This window comes from Centruroides vittatus, unplaced genomic scaffold (genome assembly GCF_030686945.1).
Source record: "Centruroides vittatus isolate TY-2023 unplaced genomic scaffold, ASM3068694v2 contig_882, whole genome shotgun sequence".
NCBI lineage: Eukaryota > Metazoa > Arthropoda > Arachnida > Scorpiones > Buthidae > Centruroides > Centruroides vittatus.
In genome coordinates this window covers 2,459,878-2,474,708 of record NW_027122574.1, presented here as the reverse complement: position 1 = coordinate 2,474,708, position 14,831 = coordinate 2,459,878, and the positions used below count along the sequence as shown (strand labels likewise).

General features: G+C 35.2%; 2 protein-coding genes across 2 annotated transcripts in view; both read right to left on the bottom strand.

The window, feature by feature from the left end:
• Nucleotides 1-3,514: 3,514 nt before the first annotated feature.
• Nucleotides 3,515-4,057, bottom strand: LOC136983487 (uncharacterized). The gene has a single exon (XM_067280241.1). It carries the CDS (start codon nucleotides 4,055-4,057, stop codon nucleotides 3,515-3,517), a length of 543 nt encoding a protein of 180 aa, XP_067136342.1.
• Nucleotides 4,058-11,056: 6,999 nt separating this feature from the next.
• Nucleotides 11,057-14,831, bottom strand: part of Sec24AB (Protein transport protein Sec24AB) — a 75,590-nt gene continuing 71,815 nt past the window's right edge. The window contains exon 22 of the mRNA XM_067280181.1: nucleotides 11,057-11,910. Coding sequence (XP_067136282.1) covers nucleotides 11,796-11,910 — 115 coding nt within the window. The 3' untranslated portion in view covers nucleotides 11,057-11,795. The remainder of the gene's footprint in view (nucleotides 11,911-14,831) is intronic.

Genomic DNA, 14,831 nt, shown 5'->3' with positions numbered 1-14,831 from the left:
TCGGCCAACATCCAGGCAAAAACCCGCGAACTTTCGCGCCTCTTTTTCACGTTGCCAGCCAACTCTCGTTGGCAAGTGTTGCCAGGCAGTGTTCGGGATCTCTGGCGCTGGCGGCCACAGCTACTCCCCCACCAGTGTCTGCGACACGAAACGAGCGGGAAAGGTTACATGTCGGCCAGAGCGTGTGGTAGTTTGTCGCGTTGGGGCTGGATTGTCTGTGGTACGTTTAGTTGGCGCTGGTCTTGGCATTGGAGACGTTGGGGGTAACTGGTCCGACTCACTCGCTGCGAGAATAAAAGCCGGTTTCAGTCGATCAATAGAAACTACAGTTTCTTTTCCTTTTATGCATAGAGTGAATGTCTTGCTACCACGTGACACGACTTCGTAGGGTCCATCGTATGGAGGCTGCAAGGGCTTCCGTACAGCATCATTGCGAAGAAATACGTGGGAACATGACTGCAGTTCTTTGTGGATAAATGGGTTGCGGTAGGAGTGGTGCACCACAGGCACTGGTTTTAAGTTTGCCATCATCGTCCTGAGTTTTTCGACGAAAGAACATGGATTGACGTCCTGAGAACCTGGGACGAAAAACTCTCCAGGCAGTCGGAGGCTGGTGCCATAGAGCATCTCAGCCGCGGTAGTATTGGTGTCTTCACGGAGCGCAGTTCGCAATCCTAACAAGACTGTAGGTAGCACTTCCGTCCATCTTTCAGTAGAGTGACACTTGATGGCAGTTTTAAGTGAACGATGAAAGCGTTCAACAATGCCATTTGCAATTGGATGGTATGCTGTTGTCCTAACTCTTTGGGTACCAAGAAGTTGAGTGAGGGATTTAAATAAGCCAGATTCGAATTGCCGTCCTTGGTCAGATGTTATTTGGGCAGGCACTCCAAAGCGAGATATCCAGCCTGAGTACAGGGCTGAAGCTACTGTTTCAGCTGCTATATCTGGCAACGGGATTGCTTCAGGCCAACGAGAAAATCTATCGATGATTGTGAGGCAATATGTTGAGCCGTTGGAAGGTGGCAATGGACCAACAATGTCAATATGAATATTTAAAAATCTAGCGTCTGGAATAGGAAAGGTTCCCAAAGGGCTAGCGACATGTCTCTGGATCTTCGATCGTTGACAAGAAATGCAGGTGCGAGACCATGTCTGGCAGTCTTTACTGATGGATGGCCAAACAAATTTTGCTTTTACCAATCTTGTTGAGCTCCTTACACCTGGATGGGACAGGTTATGGACAGTGTTGAAAGCAGTGCGACGATAACTAGGCGGAATGTATGGACGAATGCGACCTGTCGATACATCACAGTAAATTTCGACATCACTATCAGGAAGTTTAAACTTCTTAAGTACAAGTGATGAGTCACTTGAAGTCAGGAGAGACTGGAGCTCAGGATCTTGCTGTTGGTCTTTTGCAATTTTGCTATAATCTATAGATGGGCTACTAATTGATTCAATACGGGAAAGAGCATCAGCTGGAACGTTATCGATCCCTTTTATGTGTCTGATGTCTGTTGAGAATTGTCCTATAAAATCAAGATGTCTCAACTGACGGGGTGTACACTTATCGTGTCGTTGCTGGAAGGCAAACGTTAATGGTTTATGGTCTGTGTAAATGGTGAACTGTCGTGCTTCCAGCATAAACCGGAAATGTTTCACAGCCAAATACACAGCCAGAAGTTCTCGGTCGTATGCAGAATACTGACGCTGAGAGTTACTCAGTTTGCGGGAAAAGAACGCCAGTGGCTGGAGACCTTGTGCTGTAACTTGATGAAGGGCAGCGCCCACAGCAGAATCGGATGCATCGACGTGAAGTGCAAGGGTAGCACTTGGTGAAGGATGATGTAGTAAGGTGGCATCTGCTAATTGTGACTTACATGACTCAAATGCCTGAATCGAATTGTCAGTCCATTTAATCTCGCGCTGGTCGTTTTTCTTTGCTCCTTTAAGTAGGTCGTGTAAAGGAGCTTGGTGATGGGCCGCATGGGGTAGGAACCTACGATAGAAGTTCAAGATGCCTAAGAACCTTCTCAGTTGTTTGAGGGTCTGTGGTCGCTTCTGTTGAGTTATGGCAGATACACGTTCTGGAAGTGGCATAACGCCGTGGGGAGACACCATGTATCCTAAGAATGATACATGTGGAGCAGCAAAAGTACACTTGGATGCATTGATTTGCAGACCGTACTTGTCAAGGCGTTGAAACACTTGCCGCATGTGCATCTTATGTTCCTCCCACGAAGTGCTAGCAATGAGGATGTCATCTAGGTATGAAAAACAAAAGTTTAAGCCTTTCAAAACTTCGTGCATGAATCGTTGGAATGATTGGGCTGCGTTGCAGAGACCAAAAGGGAGGAAAACGAATTCAAATAGCCCAAATGGCGTTGTAATGGCTGTCTTTGGCACATCATCTGGGTTAACTGGTATATGATGGAAGGCTCTAACCAAATCGATCTTGGAAAATATTCGGGCTCCGTGTAGACTTTGACCAAAATCGTGGATGTGTGGCACTGGATAGTGATCGGGAACAGTTATCCTATTCAGGGCACGATAGTCTCCAGTAGGTCTCCAATCGTTACAGCCCTTCGGCACCATATGGAGGGGAGAAGCCCAGTTGGACTTTGATGGTCTGCATATACCTAACTCCATCATGTGCTGGAATTCTTGCTTTGCTACTTGCAGCTGAGCCGGATGCAATCTACGGGGTTTGGCAAATACGGGTGGACCGTGTGTCTCGATATAATGCACTGTGTTGTGCCTGACTTTATCTGAAAACGGTCGAGGACGAGTGAGATGTGGAAAGTCCTTGAGGATATCCTGCATTGGGGAATTGCTGATTATAGTTTTGACTGAAGTAGGTGGTCCTGTATAATATCTTCCTCGTGTAGTAAGGGAAGTCAGGGGGTCGACCAGTAATCTGTTTCTGATGTCGAGAATGAGTCCAAAGTTGGCCAAAAAGTCTGCACCGATTATAGGCTTCTGCACATCAGCTATGGTAAATTCCCATCTGAAAGAACGTCTTAAGTTGAGGTCAAGTTCTAGCACCTTTGTTCCATACGTCGAGATTTTAGAGTCGTTGGCAGCATACAATTCAACCTTTGTAGGCTGATTCTTAGTGCGATTGGGAATGATCGATAAATCTGCTCCAGAATCAATTAAGAAATTTAGGCCAGTTTTGTTGTCATACACAAACAGACGGCTATATTTAGGAGCCAGGCTGGACCCACAGGCCGTTACTGCGGCTGGCTGCGCTCGTTTCCCTGATCAGCAGTTCGGTCGAAGGAACACGGCGAACGACATTTCCTAGCGGCTGATCCAAACTTATCATGGTAGTAACAATATCCCTGACGATTGAGGCTTCTTCCTCGAGGGCGTGAACTAATGCGATACCTCGAATTCGGGTCATGTCGGTTTCTCTCTCTACTACGATAACGGGGACGAGCAGTACGCGATACATTAAGTTCTGCAACCTTCGTTGTGAGTTCTAAAATCTGCATTTCGAGATTTTTGATTACGGGATTTCGGCTTCTAAGTTGATGCTGGCCAGTTGGGTTGGTTCTGTAAGTTCAGCAACCTTGTCAGCAAGGATGGCTAGCTTGTCTAGTTCATCACCGCTAACAGCCAGAACTGTCTGAATATTTTTGGGGAGACGTTGGAGCCACAAGTTTCTAAGAAATTCTTCGGTAATCTTGCCCGCTGAAAGCTCCCTCATTTTACGGAGTAAAACGCTGGGTTTCTGATCCCCTAACGCCAGATCTTCAAGCAGAATTTTAGCCTCTTTAGCAGCGGAGTTCTGAAAAATTTCGAGGAGTCGATCTTTGAGTTTAGTAAACGGAGCCTCGGCTGGACGGTCAAATACTAAGTCACTGACGTTAGATAGAATCTCCGCGTCCAGGGAATTGACTAAATAGTTGTACTTAGTGTTCTCACTTGTAATCCGATTAATGGCAAAAGCTGCGTCTAGCTGCACAAAAAATAATTTGATGTTGGTTTTAGTGAAGATAGGCATTTTTGCCTGTACACGTCCGATTTCCAACTCGTTCTGTTCCGCCATTTCGGGCGCCTAACTATGCGGGTACAAGGAAAGCGGGATAGTCTTTGATTAGGCTTAGCCCGAGTCACGCACTCTTAGTCGTCTTATTGAATTTACGATTCAGAAACTGATCATACCTGCATGTCCTGTTAAAAATGTTCCTTCATAGACACAGAGTTGTTCACTATCCAATTCAGTCGAAAGTCCAGGTAGTTCGTTAATCGAATCACGTTCGGGTCACCACTTTGTCATTCGATCCTACTGATCTTTAGAACTAAGCAGACAAACACGAACAGTAACAAAAAAACTTTATTAAAAAGGTGAGAACTGTCACCGACATCCTCGGCCAACATCCAGGCAAAAACCCGCGAACTTTCGCGCCTCTTTTTCACGTTGCCAGCCAACTCTCGTCGGCAAGTGTTGCCAGGCAGCGTTCGGGATCTCTGGCGCTGGCGGCCACACAGTATACTGTTTTACAGTGTTTAATGGTTTTTCACTCGGCCATCCGGGGATGGACATAACGACATCGAAGACCAATTTTTGTTTTCGACAGAAGACATTTTAAGATTATCTTTGTGGTATCCTATTCAACAAGTTGCTTCAAGTCAGATTTTAAATTTCGTCAAAGATATGCAGAATAGAATGTTATTGAAAAACAAAATCGAAATTGGCTACGTACCAGTTTCATTTCATCATCTTTTATCAGTGAAATGCTGTCGCGCTGTAATTACTTTTGAATTGGATACCAACCAAACAAAACGGCAGAACATTAATAGAACCCTTGTCTGCCGCTGCATTGTGTCACCCAGACGAGTTTACGACAAGCACAGACTATAATGTGATACAGTTTAAAATTTTTCACGCGCTTTATATATGGACGGGATACTTCATAAACTAAGAATGATTTTAGGAATTGATTCCAAGTGTGTGATTTAAAATGTCGAGTTTTGACATCCTATTGCCTCATTGTGTGACATTCGGAATAGCTTCGTGTTTATGAACACGAACCAATGAATTGTAAATGCTAATAACGCGCTCGACGACGAAGACCGTTATACCCTATTCACACTGTACATTTTAAGCCAGCTTAAGGTATGAAATATGAACGGAACTGACTTAACGTTAAACCGGCTCAACTTAAATCGCTTCAACTTTCCACGAGGTCCGCCACAAGTTCAAAAATAATGGCGGAAGCAGATGTACAGGTACAAATGTTCGAACAAACGATACTCTTCTCTGTTAGCATGTATATGCTGTTTCGGTACAAGAAGTTTAAATAATAATATAAATTTCTTGTTTACGAAAAAATATATAATATAAATTTCTGTCAAAAAATCCATTCTTATCACAGTTCTATCGCTAAAGTGATATAAACATTGAGAGAATCGTGCTGCCAACGACAACGACATCACTGATAATAAATGTTAATAATTCCTAACTAACGTCTTATGCTCTTTAAATAAGTTATTTATAATTTAAATTACTAAATATAAATTAATTTATGATGATTTACGAAAAATAAGCAAAAGTTTGATTTTATTTAAAATGTAATATTGAGTACACCCACTTGAGGGCTAAGCGAACAATTCGCTTTAATTACCTAGTGTGAACGAGTAGTTAATCTTGTTTTCGACAATGCGACTTAACTTAATCCCGCTTAAAATGTACAGTGTGAATAGGATATTACATTGAGCATTCGCTGTAATGCGGTTCAGTATGGTGTCACGGATCAGACTCACCTGATGGATACTGGAATTTTGAACCTCCAGAAAAACCCCGTGATACTATGTATTTACATGTTACACTCGTTATTATACGTCATAAATTCACTGAAATATTCTTTTTCTTTAAGTCTTTTAGATTACCCTACATTTCAATATGGATTTCTAGTTACAGTTCAGTTTAAGTTACTTAATTTCTACTTTATTATTTGCTTTTACCTGAGTCAAAAGAAACTTAAATATGTAATTTCAAAAAAATGACATTCTTCCAAGAACTTTTGATAAATTCATTGTATATAATGGAACGATCAAATGAATAAACAAATGATTTTTTAGACTGCTTATGCCGCACTATGAAATATATTGTTTTAAGGATAGACATTATGCAATGGTTTAAAGATGTGTGTAAGGAATATCTATTAAAATAAGTATTGTTTATTTGCTTAATAGCAATGATAGTAATAGTAAAATGTAAAAAAAAAATGCACAAATAAAATCCTCTATCTGCTAGTACAGTATACCCAGGTTCTATTAAATCAAGTATTCTATTTCTCAACAATAATTCTTTGTTGGAGATAGAACAACAACATAAATCAGAAATAAAAGATATTCTACCAGAAAGGGCAATGCCAATTAATGCTTTAATGGTGTTTGTTTTTTTATAACAACTAAATGTTAACTGTTATTCAGATGGATTAAATGGTTTTTGAATAGGTAATTCTGTACAATTGATTATCACGTGGCAGTCTGGATATTACACAAATTGGCAAGGCATATATTCTTTGAGTTTTAGTAGGCAGTCTTTTAAATTTTGGTAAAAATTAATTCGGTTACTTTGTCAAAAGTTTGCCACTCCATAAAAACAAACACTTTGAAAAGAAGGCAGACAATTTCGTAAGATATGCCGGTTCTTTTACCATAGATAAAAATATTTATCTAATGATGACAAAGAACAACTGCTAATTTGTAAATAACTTTGAAGAGTTAAGAAATTAAAAAGGGAGTAGAACTGTTCTTGAGTGAAACAAACAAAACATGTCGTGTATTTTAATACAGTTGATACCACTAAACCGATGTTCTTTCGAGGAGTTTTTTTTTAAAATAAACTTATTTCTCTTTAGTCGCCGCTAATTCGGTTATCAAACTTTCAAACCGAATGCCATTTTGAGTTTCCTTTCATTATGTGTATTTTCAACTTGAGAAAATGATTCAACAATATGAAATCTGTAAGAGATAAAGATGGGCAGTTACTATGTAATATTAAAATAAATCTTAAAAATAGAATTTTAATATAGAAATTCATTTTGCATTAATTAATATTTCTATAAAAAATTTAAAATATTAAATACTGCATTTCCTTGATAAACTCCAAAGGGTTCTTTTTAAAACATACGTACTCCAGAATTTATTTGAAGACCCAGGTTTATCGTCGCAAAACGGGAGGAGTGGGTAAAAATTTAAAGAAATTCCTTAATTACTTGTACATTTTCCAAACTATCAAAACTGTTTCACTGTATTTAAGGGTTATGGTTATAAAATTTGAAATAATTATTTTAGTTTTCATAATTAACCTGACTTAGCACCTTCCAATTTGGTTATTACGTCGTCTGCTTTGATGCCGTCGTAGGAATCGAGATCCCGACTACAGTCTTTGGTTCGAACTCGTCGTCTCTTTCCGAGAGATAGCGTGTTTAAATCAAGAGTTTTCCTAGTTACCCTTTGGCAAATAAGCTCTTGACTTATGCACGAACTCATCTGAAAAACTTTCCCGTGCTAGATATTTGACATTTATAATTTTATTTCCAAAAATGTTTGTGAAACCATGAAATAGAAAGTTCTGTCTGACTTGGACAATTTGAAAAGGTTGAATTTTAGTTAAATGCCTTACCTCTTATTCTAAACTACATTACCCTATATAGTGCAGCACTTCATTGTTTTTCGTGCTTTTCCACCGGAGTTTATTTTTAACAATACCTTTTCCCGGGGGTTAAGTCGAAAGTTACCCTCGAGAGAATAGGGCAACTTTCAATTCCGGTGTGCCATCACCCCTAAAATTCAATTGGGACAATTTATAAACATCTGCAATCATATATATTAAATATAAAAATGAATAAATGATTTATGACTAATTTCCTTTATCCAGTATTATTAATAAAATAAACTTGGAAAAAATTGAACAGGAAATAATGTTATTATCCATGTTAAAATTTTCTGTTTAACTGTTTAAAATGTTTAACTTTTTAAACAGAACTTCCTGACAAGTTGTCATTCCTGTCAAACACAGATAAATAATTGTCAATTCGGTGGATTGATTGACTGCCACTGGTCAGTCATACTTATTCTGGGAATCAACTTTTAGCTTGTAATTGGAATTTAAAATCTACAAATAATTCACACCCCTTTCAATCTTAAGTGAAAGAATGTGATTATACTGTAAAGAAGAATGTGATTATACTGTTAAGTGAAAGAATGTAATTATACTGTAATTTCAGGCAGATAATCTGCCTGAAATTACAGTATAATTACATTCTTTCACTTAAAATTACTTAGATATAAACTTTTGCTTTTACATTAAAAAAAATCCTTACATCTATTTACACAAAAAAAGCTCTAATGCTATGGTGTTGAACATTTTTTCATTTAATATGAGGACTGGTGATCGTGCAAAGACTCGGATGAATTCCAAAATAATTTTTTATATGAAAAGCAATATTAAAATTTGTTTTGATAAATCACAAAAAAATCTGTGTTTTGTTTCATTGCTGTTCATGTATTATGGTTTTAAGAGATGGAAACTTATCTTATTCCTTTTATGTCCTTTGTCCTGTGTGTGTTTATGTTTCAGATCTTTGAATCTTTGTCTCCATTCCCACAGATGATCTAGAAAGCTGAAATTTTGAAAATTGATTTTTACTAATGGTCAATGTAATCTACTATATTTTGAAGTTTCTATGACCTTTGATTTTAAAATTTCATCAGTGGTTTGTTTGATATGATAAGGCAATTTAACAAGAGCAATGTACCAGTCTTTTCAGGCATACTTCTTTAGGTGTTAAACACAAAGGAAACTTGGATAGGCAGCTTGCTGGTCAGACAAACCTGGGATTAACAACCAATATTCAATGATTTTATCCACTTAGCAAGTGATGAGCACTTAAATCACTGGCTATTGATGAGTTAGAAATTGGTAGGTATGCTTGGTTTTGTGCAAGAATAGAATTACCTTAAGTTGATCAGAGTTCACTTTTTCACTTTTCAAATTATATTAAAGATCTCAAAAACAAATAGCCCATGACCACACAGTGTTTGTTAAAAAACATTGTACTTTCCTCAAAGGAGTACGTTTGATTGTGTCATGATATATCTAACAAGCCAGGATTGAAGGCTAAGTAACTAAAACAGTAAAGGCTAGCTTGTTGATCAATCTAGATTTTAGTCCAGACTTACTTAAAGTTTCAGGAGTGGTTGGTTTAGTTAGTTAACCTAACCTATGTTGAGATTATGTCCCTCACCGTCTGGCCACCATATGTAGATGTGGCTGAACCCATCATAAAAATGTGTGTCCTCATGGTAGGAAAAAAAAATGTAATAACCCCCATTTAGACTAATACATAACAAAAATACTAGTAAATGGAAAAATAAATTTCCACTAATACCTTTTCCTTTGTGGAGAAAAATCATATCTTCAACCCTAAGAGACCATTCAAATATTAGGTTAATAGTTTAGAGCAGGAGTGGCCAACTTTTGTGCACATAAGATCTACTTTTTATCGTAAAAATGTGTCGTGATCGACTTGTTGTCACAGGCATAGTCTAAGTGGGGAGGGGAAGTGTGAAATACATACTATGTTTATACACTGTTTCAGTACGAAGTGCACTCACTGCTTGAGTCGACTCATAACTGCATGCATACAGTTGCGTTCGGTTACAAATATAATACATTAAGTCAAGACATCGCTAGCGATCGACCAAAATTGGCTTGGCGATCGACTTGTTGGCCACCCCTGGTTTAGAGGATTCATTTATATCTCATGTTTGCTGATGATAGAATAGTAGTAGTGAGTCTTTGGTATAAGATTGCACCCATTATTTATATCTCTCTCCAGTCATCAAAGTATGTGGAAATGACTACCTTACTATTCTAGCATTTTTCTAAATTATATATGAAAAACTTTCCTACAGAGGGCGCTGTGTGAAGCTTAGTATGTGGAATGGATAAAATATGGATTAAGGATCCTTCATCAAATCTTCTGAATTATTTTTGAGAAAGCACACTTGCATAATGTTAGAGGAGTGTTAGAAACAGGCAAAAATCATGTGGAATGATTTGTAGAAATATAGTGTATAGTGGAGTGCTAGGTACTGCATAACATTCAGAAATGGGAAGCCTTGGCAATGATTGCTGTGTATTTGAAAATGGTTTTAATTGCAGCCTGATGACATAATTAAGGAGAAGGGATACTTTGATTTCTTGATGTTGAGTGAGGGGAATTAAAAAATATGTATTTGATGATGTAATACTTGAATGAGTCCTAACAGCAACTGTCAAAACTAAATGTTTTGAAATGTATCTTTATATTTTTCATCTTTTTCTTTTGTTGTAAAGAAATTTATATTTTTATACTTTGGAAAAACTTCAGATCAGAATTAAGTTTTATTTCGTGAGTAAGTTTTGATAAGTATTGAGAATGCTGATGAAATTACTTCTTTTTCCAATATCACTTATACTTTGTTATTGATTAAATTAGAATCACAAAACCTGAACAGAAACTGGAATTAAAATATCTTCAACTTATAGAACAAAGCGTAAAACCAAGTTGCCTTGTTCAGTTCTGGTTATATTTATAAATAATACGGAGTGTCTTATATTACTCATTTTTTATTCTGGGAGGATGCAATAGAAAAGACAGGTTAAATTAAAAGAAATCAATGCTTCAAGGCCACCATTTATATGTGGAGTTATCTTTCATTTTTGAGTAATCCTCACACATTTTGTATTCTTATTTTCCAATATTTAATTCAATTACATGATGATAAATTCTTTGGAATTAAATAAGACTTACATCATCATCTGTTCCCTCTATGATTTGGTGCTAGCTAAAGTGTAGGATTGGAATGCCAGAATGAAGACCTACAAACCAAAATCATGTAAATCACGAGGCTGAAATTTTCTCTGAAAATCATTATTCTGATAGATCTTTCTTTCGTTTTCTTAGCATTTTCTTACAAAGTGCAAGATTTTGTATAGAAACTCTGTAATGACGAAAACAGTATATGGGATGCAAAAGCTTAATTAAAATTGCTTTCCACCCGCCTTTATTTCACAACAATTTAAAATTTCATTTTTATTGTATGATTTATCTATTGCAATCATTTGTAAAAATCAACAATTTGATAATATATAAACCGCAACTTTTAGCACAAATTTCTTTCCGTGTGTTTATTCTGACGAATCTGCTGTTCTCATAGAATCAGAGATTTGAGGACGAAAAATACCTTTCCAAACATTCCCATCAGAAGTGCATCGTACTCATTTTCGGCCCGAGTCCAGCTTTTTGTTTGGTAAGGAGAGAGTAAAGGTTTATTTAGAATATGAAAAAGTCCATCTAATCAAATTTAGTTTAAATAAGGAGAATCTTCTTTTCAAGTCTGCAACTTTTCCTCTTCTTTCCCACAACTGAATAAACGAACTTATAACTGAAGTAAAAATAGTATAGTTATTAGCCACTAAATTTTAGTCAGCTTACTGCCTACAATGTAAGTTGAGATATCTTTGATATAAATGACACAAAAACATCAAATTTTCAAAATATCTGAATTGTAAATATAAAATTCGTATTTGAGATTTAACTTAGCTATTATATTTCACTGAATCATTTCCTAGAATTTAAAAATTACCAATTGTTCAGCTCTGTACATTTTCAATATAATGTACAATTTCTTGATAGATATATATATTTATATATATATGTTTGGGTAGATTTGTTTTTCACTTAGTTCGAATTTAGTAAAGTCCATTTGTCCATAATGTCAGTCGATCATTTCGATATTTGTTGCTTAAGATGCTGCAAAAATTCGTAATATGAAAATACTGATTCCGTCCGATCATCAATCATGTGCTGAAGGAAACACTGTCTGCTCTTGCTGTCTTCTCTGAAAGTAAAAAGAAAATTAAACAGTTATTCAAATTAATTATAGCAAATTTTATGTTTACTTGTCATCTATATTTTTTGTCAGCATAATAACATCAGAAGTTTTGAACAACTATTTTTTAGTTATCTCTTATTTTTTTTATTTACCAAAATAAAATATTTTCAGTTAATTTGAATCACTTTATGTACAGTAGAGCCCCACTAGTCCGGACTAATTGGGACCGAGCACTGTTTGGATTAGCAGATTTTCGGATTAGCCAAATAATTGAACTAATTCAGAAGCAAGCAGTAAAACAAGTCTGGTTTATATAGCTCCAACACTGTCAATGACTTTTGTTTCTGTTTTTGTGTGTAAGTTCAGTATAGATCTGCTGTTTTAATAGGCCATGTCAAACACTGATTTATTAATTTTATTGTAGTACAATATTAATACAGTACTACAATAAAATACAATTTTTTTTTGTTGTGGAATTCTAAATATTTTTGTACCATTAATACCATTTAAATTCAATTGGAAAATACAAAAAACATATTTTGTGAGCTAAAAAATTTCCTAAAAAAGACGTTTGGATTAGCGGTGTTCGGACTAGCAGGACTCTACTGCTCTACTGTATTTTATAGTTTCATACTAAAACTGAAAAATTAAGTATTCTATAATTAAAAAATATTTTAATTAATTTTGCACAAATTCACCTCATCACCAGATTCATTATCATTTTTGGAATATAATGAAAGTAAACATTATGATATATATAAAATCCTCTCTGAACAACATTGTTTTTACACTCAAATAGCCACTATTAGTTTGTTTTTGTGAGCTTTATATGATCTTATCTATAAAGAAAAGTAATATATTGGCTGCAAATATCTAAAAAGAAAACAGAAATGGCTGATTAGATAGTCCAGAACACTTTATAGAAATATTATAAAAGCTGAGAACAACAACAGATGCATTTGTACTAAAACAGTGAAAAAATCCAGCAATGAATTGCCTAACTTTCCTGGCAATATTTAAAAATTTTGGAGGCACCATCTGATATATTTTATTTAAAATTTTTTATATTTTTAATTATTAAAAAATGGTAAAAAGCTTAATTTTGAGGGTAAGGACAAGTTTCATAAAAAATTGTAAATGCTAATAATGGGTAAAATCAAGTCTGACCCTACTAGAGATACACAAATCCCATTATCTCCTCACCCCCTCAAACTTTAACCACCAAAATTTAATAGCCTCAATCCCTCTAATAAACAAATCTCCTTGCAAAATTTCAGAAATTTGACAAAAAGCACAGGAATTAAGCGTAAGAGAGAAAATATGGTAGAGCCGAGAAAGTAAAAATAGAAACTGATCATAATGGTTGCATTTCTTTATGCAGTGAGAGAGTAGCAAAAATGACATCATGAGGAGCTATTGCTACACATCACTGCATCATAGTTTAGAAACGCTTTCTGCTCAAGCAAAACATGAAAGCCATAATCTATCCTTTAATTCCAGTTACAGCCAAAAGTACCGCTTTATTTAAAGAACTACAATATTTAAATAAAGATATATAAAGAATTGAGCATTTCTCTTTCCGAAAATGTAAACAAAGTAAAGGGATAGGAGATATATAATTATATTTAAAATATAGTATTTTCTGATTCTTTAGATAACTTTCAGAGTTATTTTATAAAATTTAATCCTCCTTAATATTTTTATCAACAGTCACTTCAACTTTTTTATTTTTACAGCATAATATTGTATTATACACACAAGCATCCATTTTGCTTTACACGTGTAGTGGATGTAAAAGCTGTTTCAGCTTTGCTGCAGCAAATGTTTAGAAATAATTTGTTATATTGCAGTGCTGCATTTAGAAACAAGTTTCAGAGTGCTTGCTGTAAAGTGCTTCTCAAGCACTGCATAAAGAAATGTGGCTAATGCTACACTGTGCTGCAATGTCATGTTAATGATGACGATCTTTATTATTAGCTAGATCATGCTTGTTTATTTCGCAGCTGTTATTTGATGTAACTTCTAAATTTTTCTCCAGCAATTTCTTGGTATTTTTGGAAAATAAAATTTATTCTGCCCATTATTTATAGTTATAATAATTATGATAAGTTAAGTTCTTTATCTATTGTTCATAATCACAAATGTAGAAATCACAAGTTAAAGTTTAAGATTATAATCATAAACTGGCAGGACATCATCTGTCAGCTTCCTATAGGAAATTGATAGTATAGGAAATTGAGGTCCTTATTACTCATAAAATAAAGGGAGTATATTTACTTCTATTTTTAGTAATTTAATCTATTAGATGATCAGAACATAAATCATTTTAACTAATAAATAGCAAACAATTTTAATAACATCAAAAAATAAAATGTTCAGAAATTTCTTGGAAAAAGCAATATTCCATGCTAAAATGATTAAATGAGTGAATTTTGAAAAATCAATATTCTGTAGACAATAGATTAAGTAATCATGTAAAACACACCCAATGTTAATGTCCTTAATTTTTACTTTCTATAAGTTAGCCTGACATTATAATTATTTTACTGCACAAATAGTTTTCCTTTATATAATTTTTATCTTTAATTATTTCTTTAAGTGTAAATAATTAATTTGAAAACAATATTAAATGAATTCTAATAGAAAACTTATGAAAATTATGTCTGATTTCAGTAAATGTAAAGTTTGTCATCTCTATTATTATTAAGCAATTATGTAGCAGGTAAGAAGAAGCAGATAGTTGTTATAATGTTTGTGCCATAAACAATACTAAGAGTTTTGCTATGAAGAAATTATTGCAAAAAACAATTTCAGAAAAATATTTTAATTTTTTGATGAAAACTCATGGCATTCATCTAAAATGGCTGAAAACATTCAAACTAATTTTTTAGTTAATTTTTAAAAACTATTTTACTCCACTTGGCCTT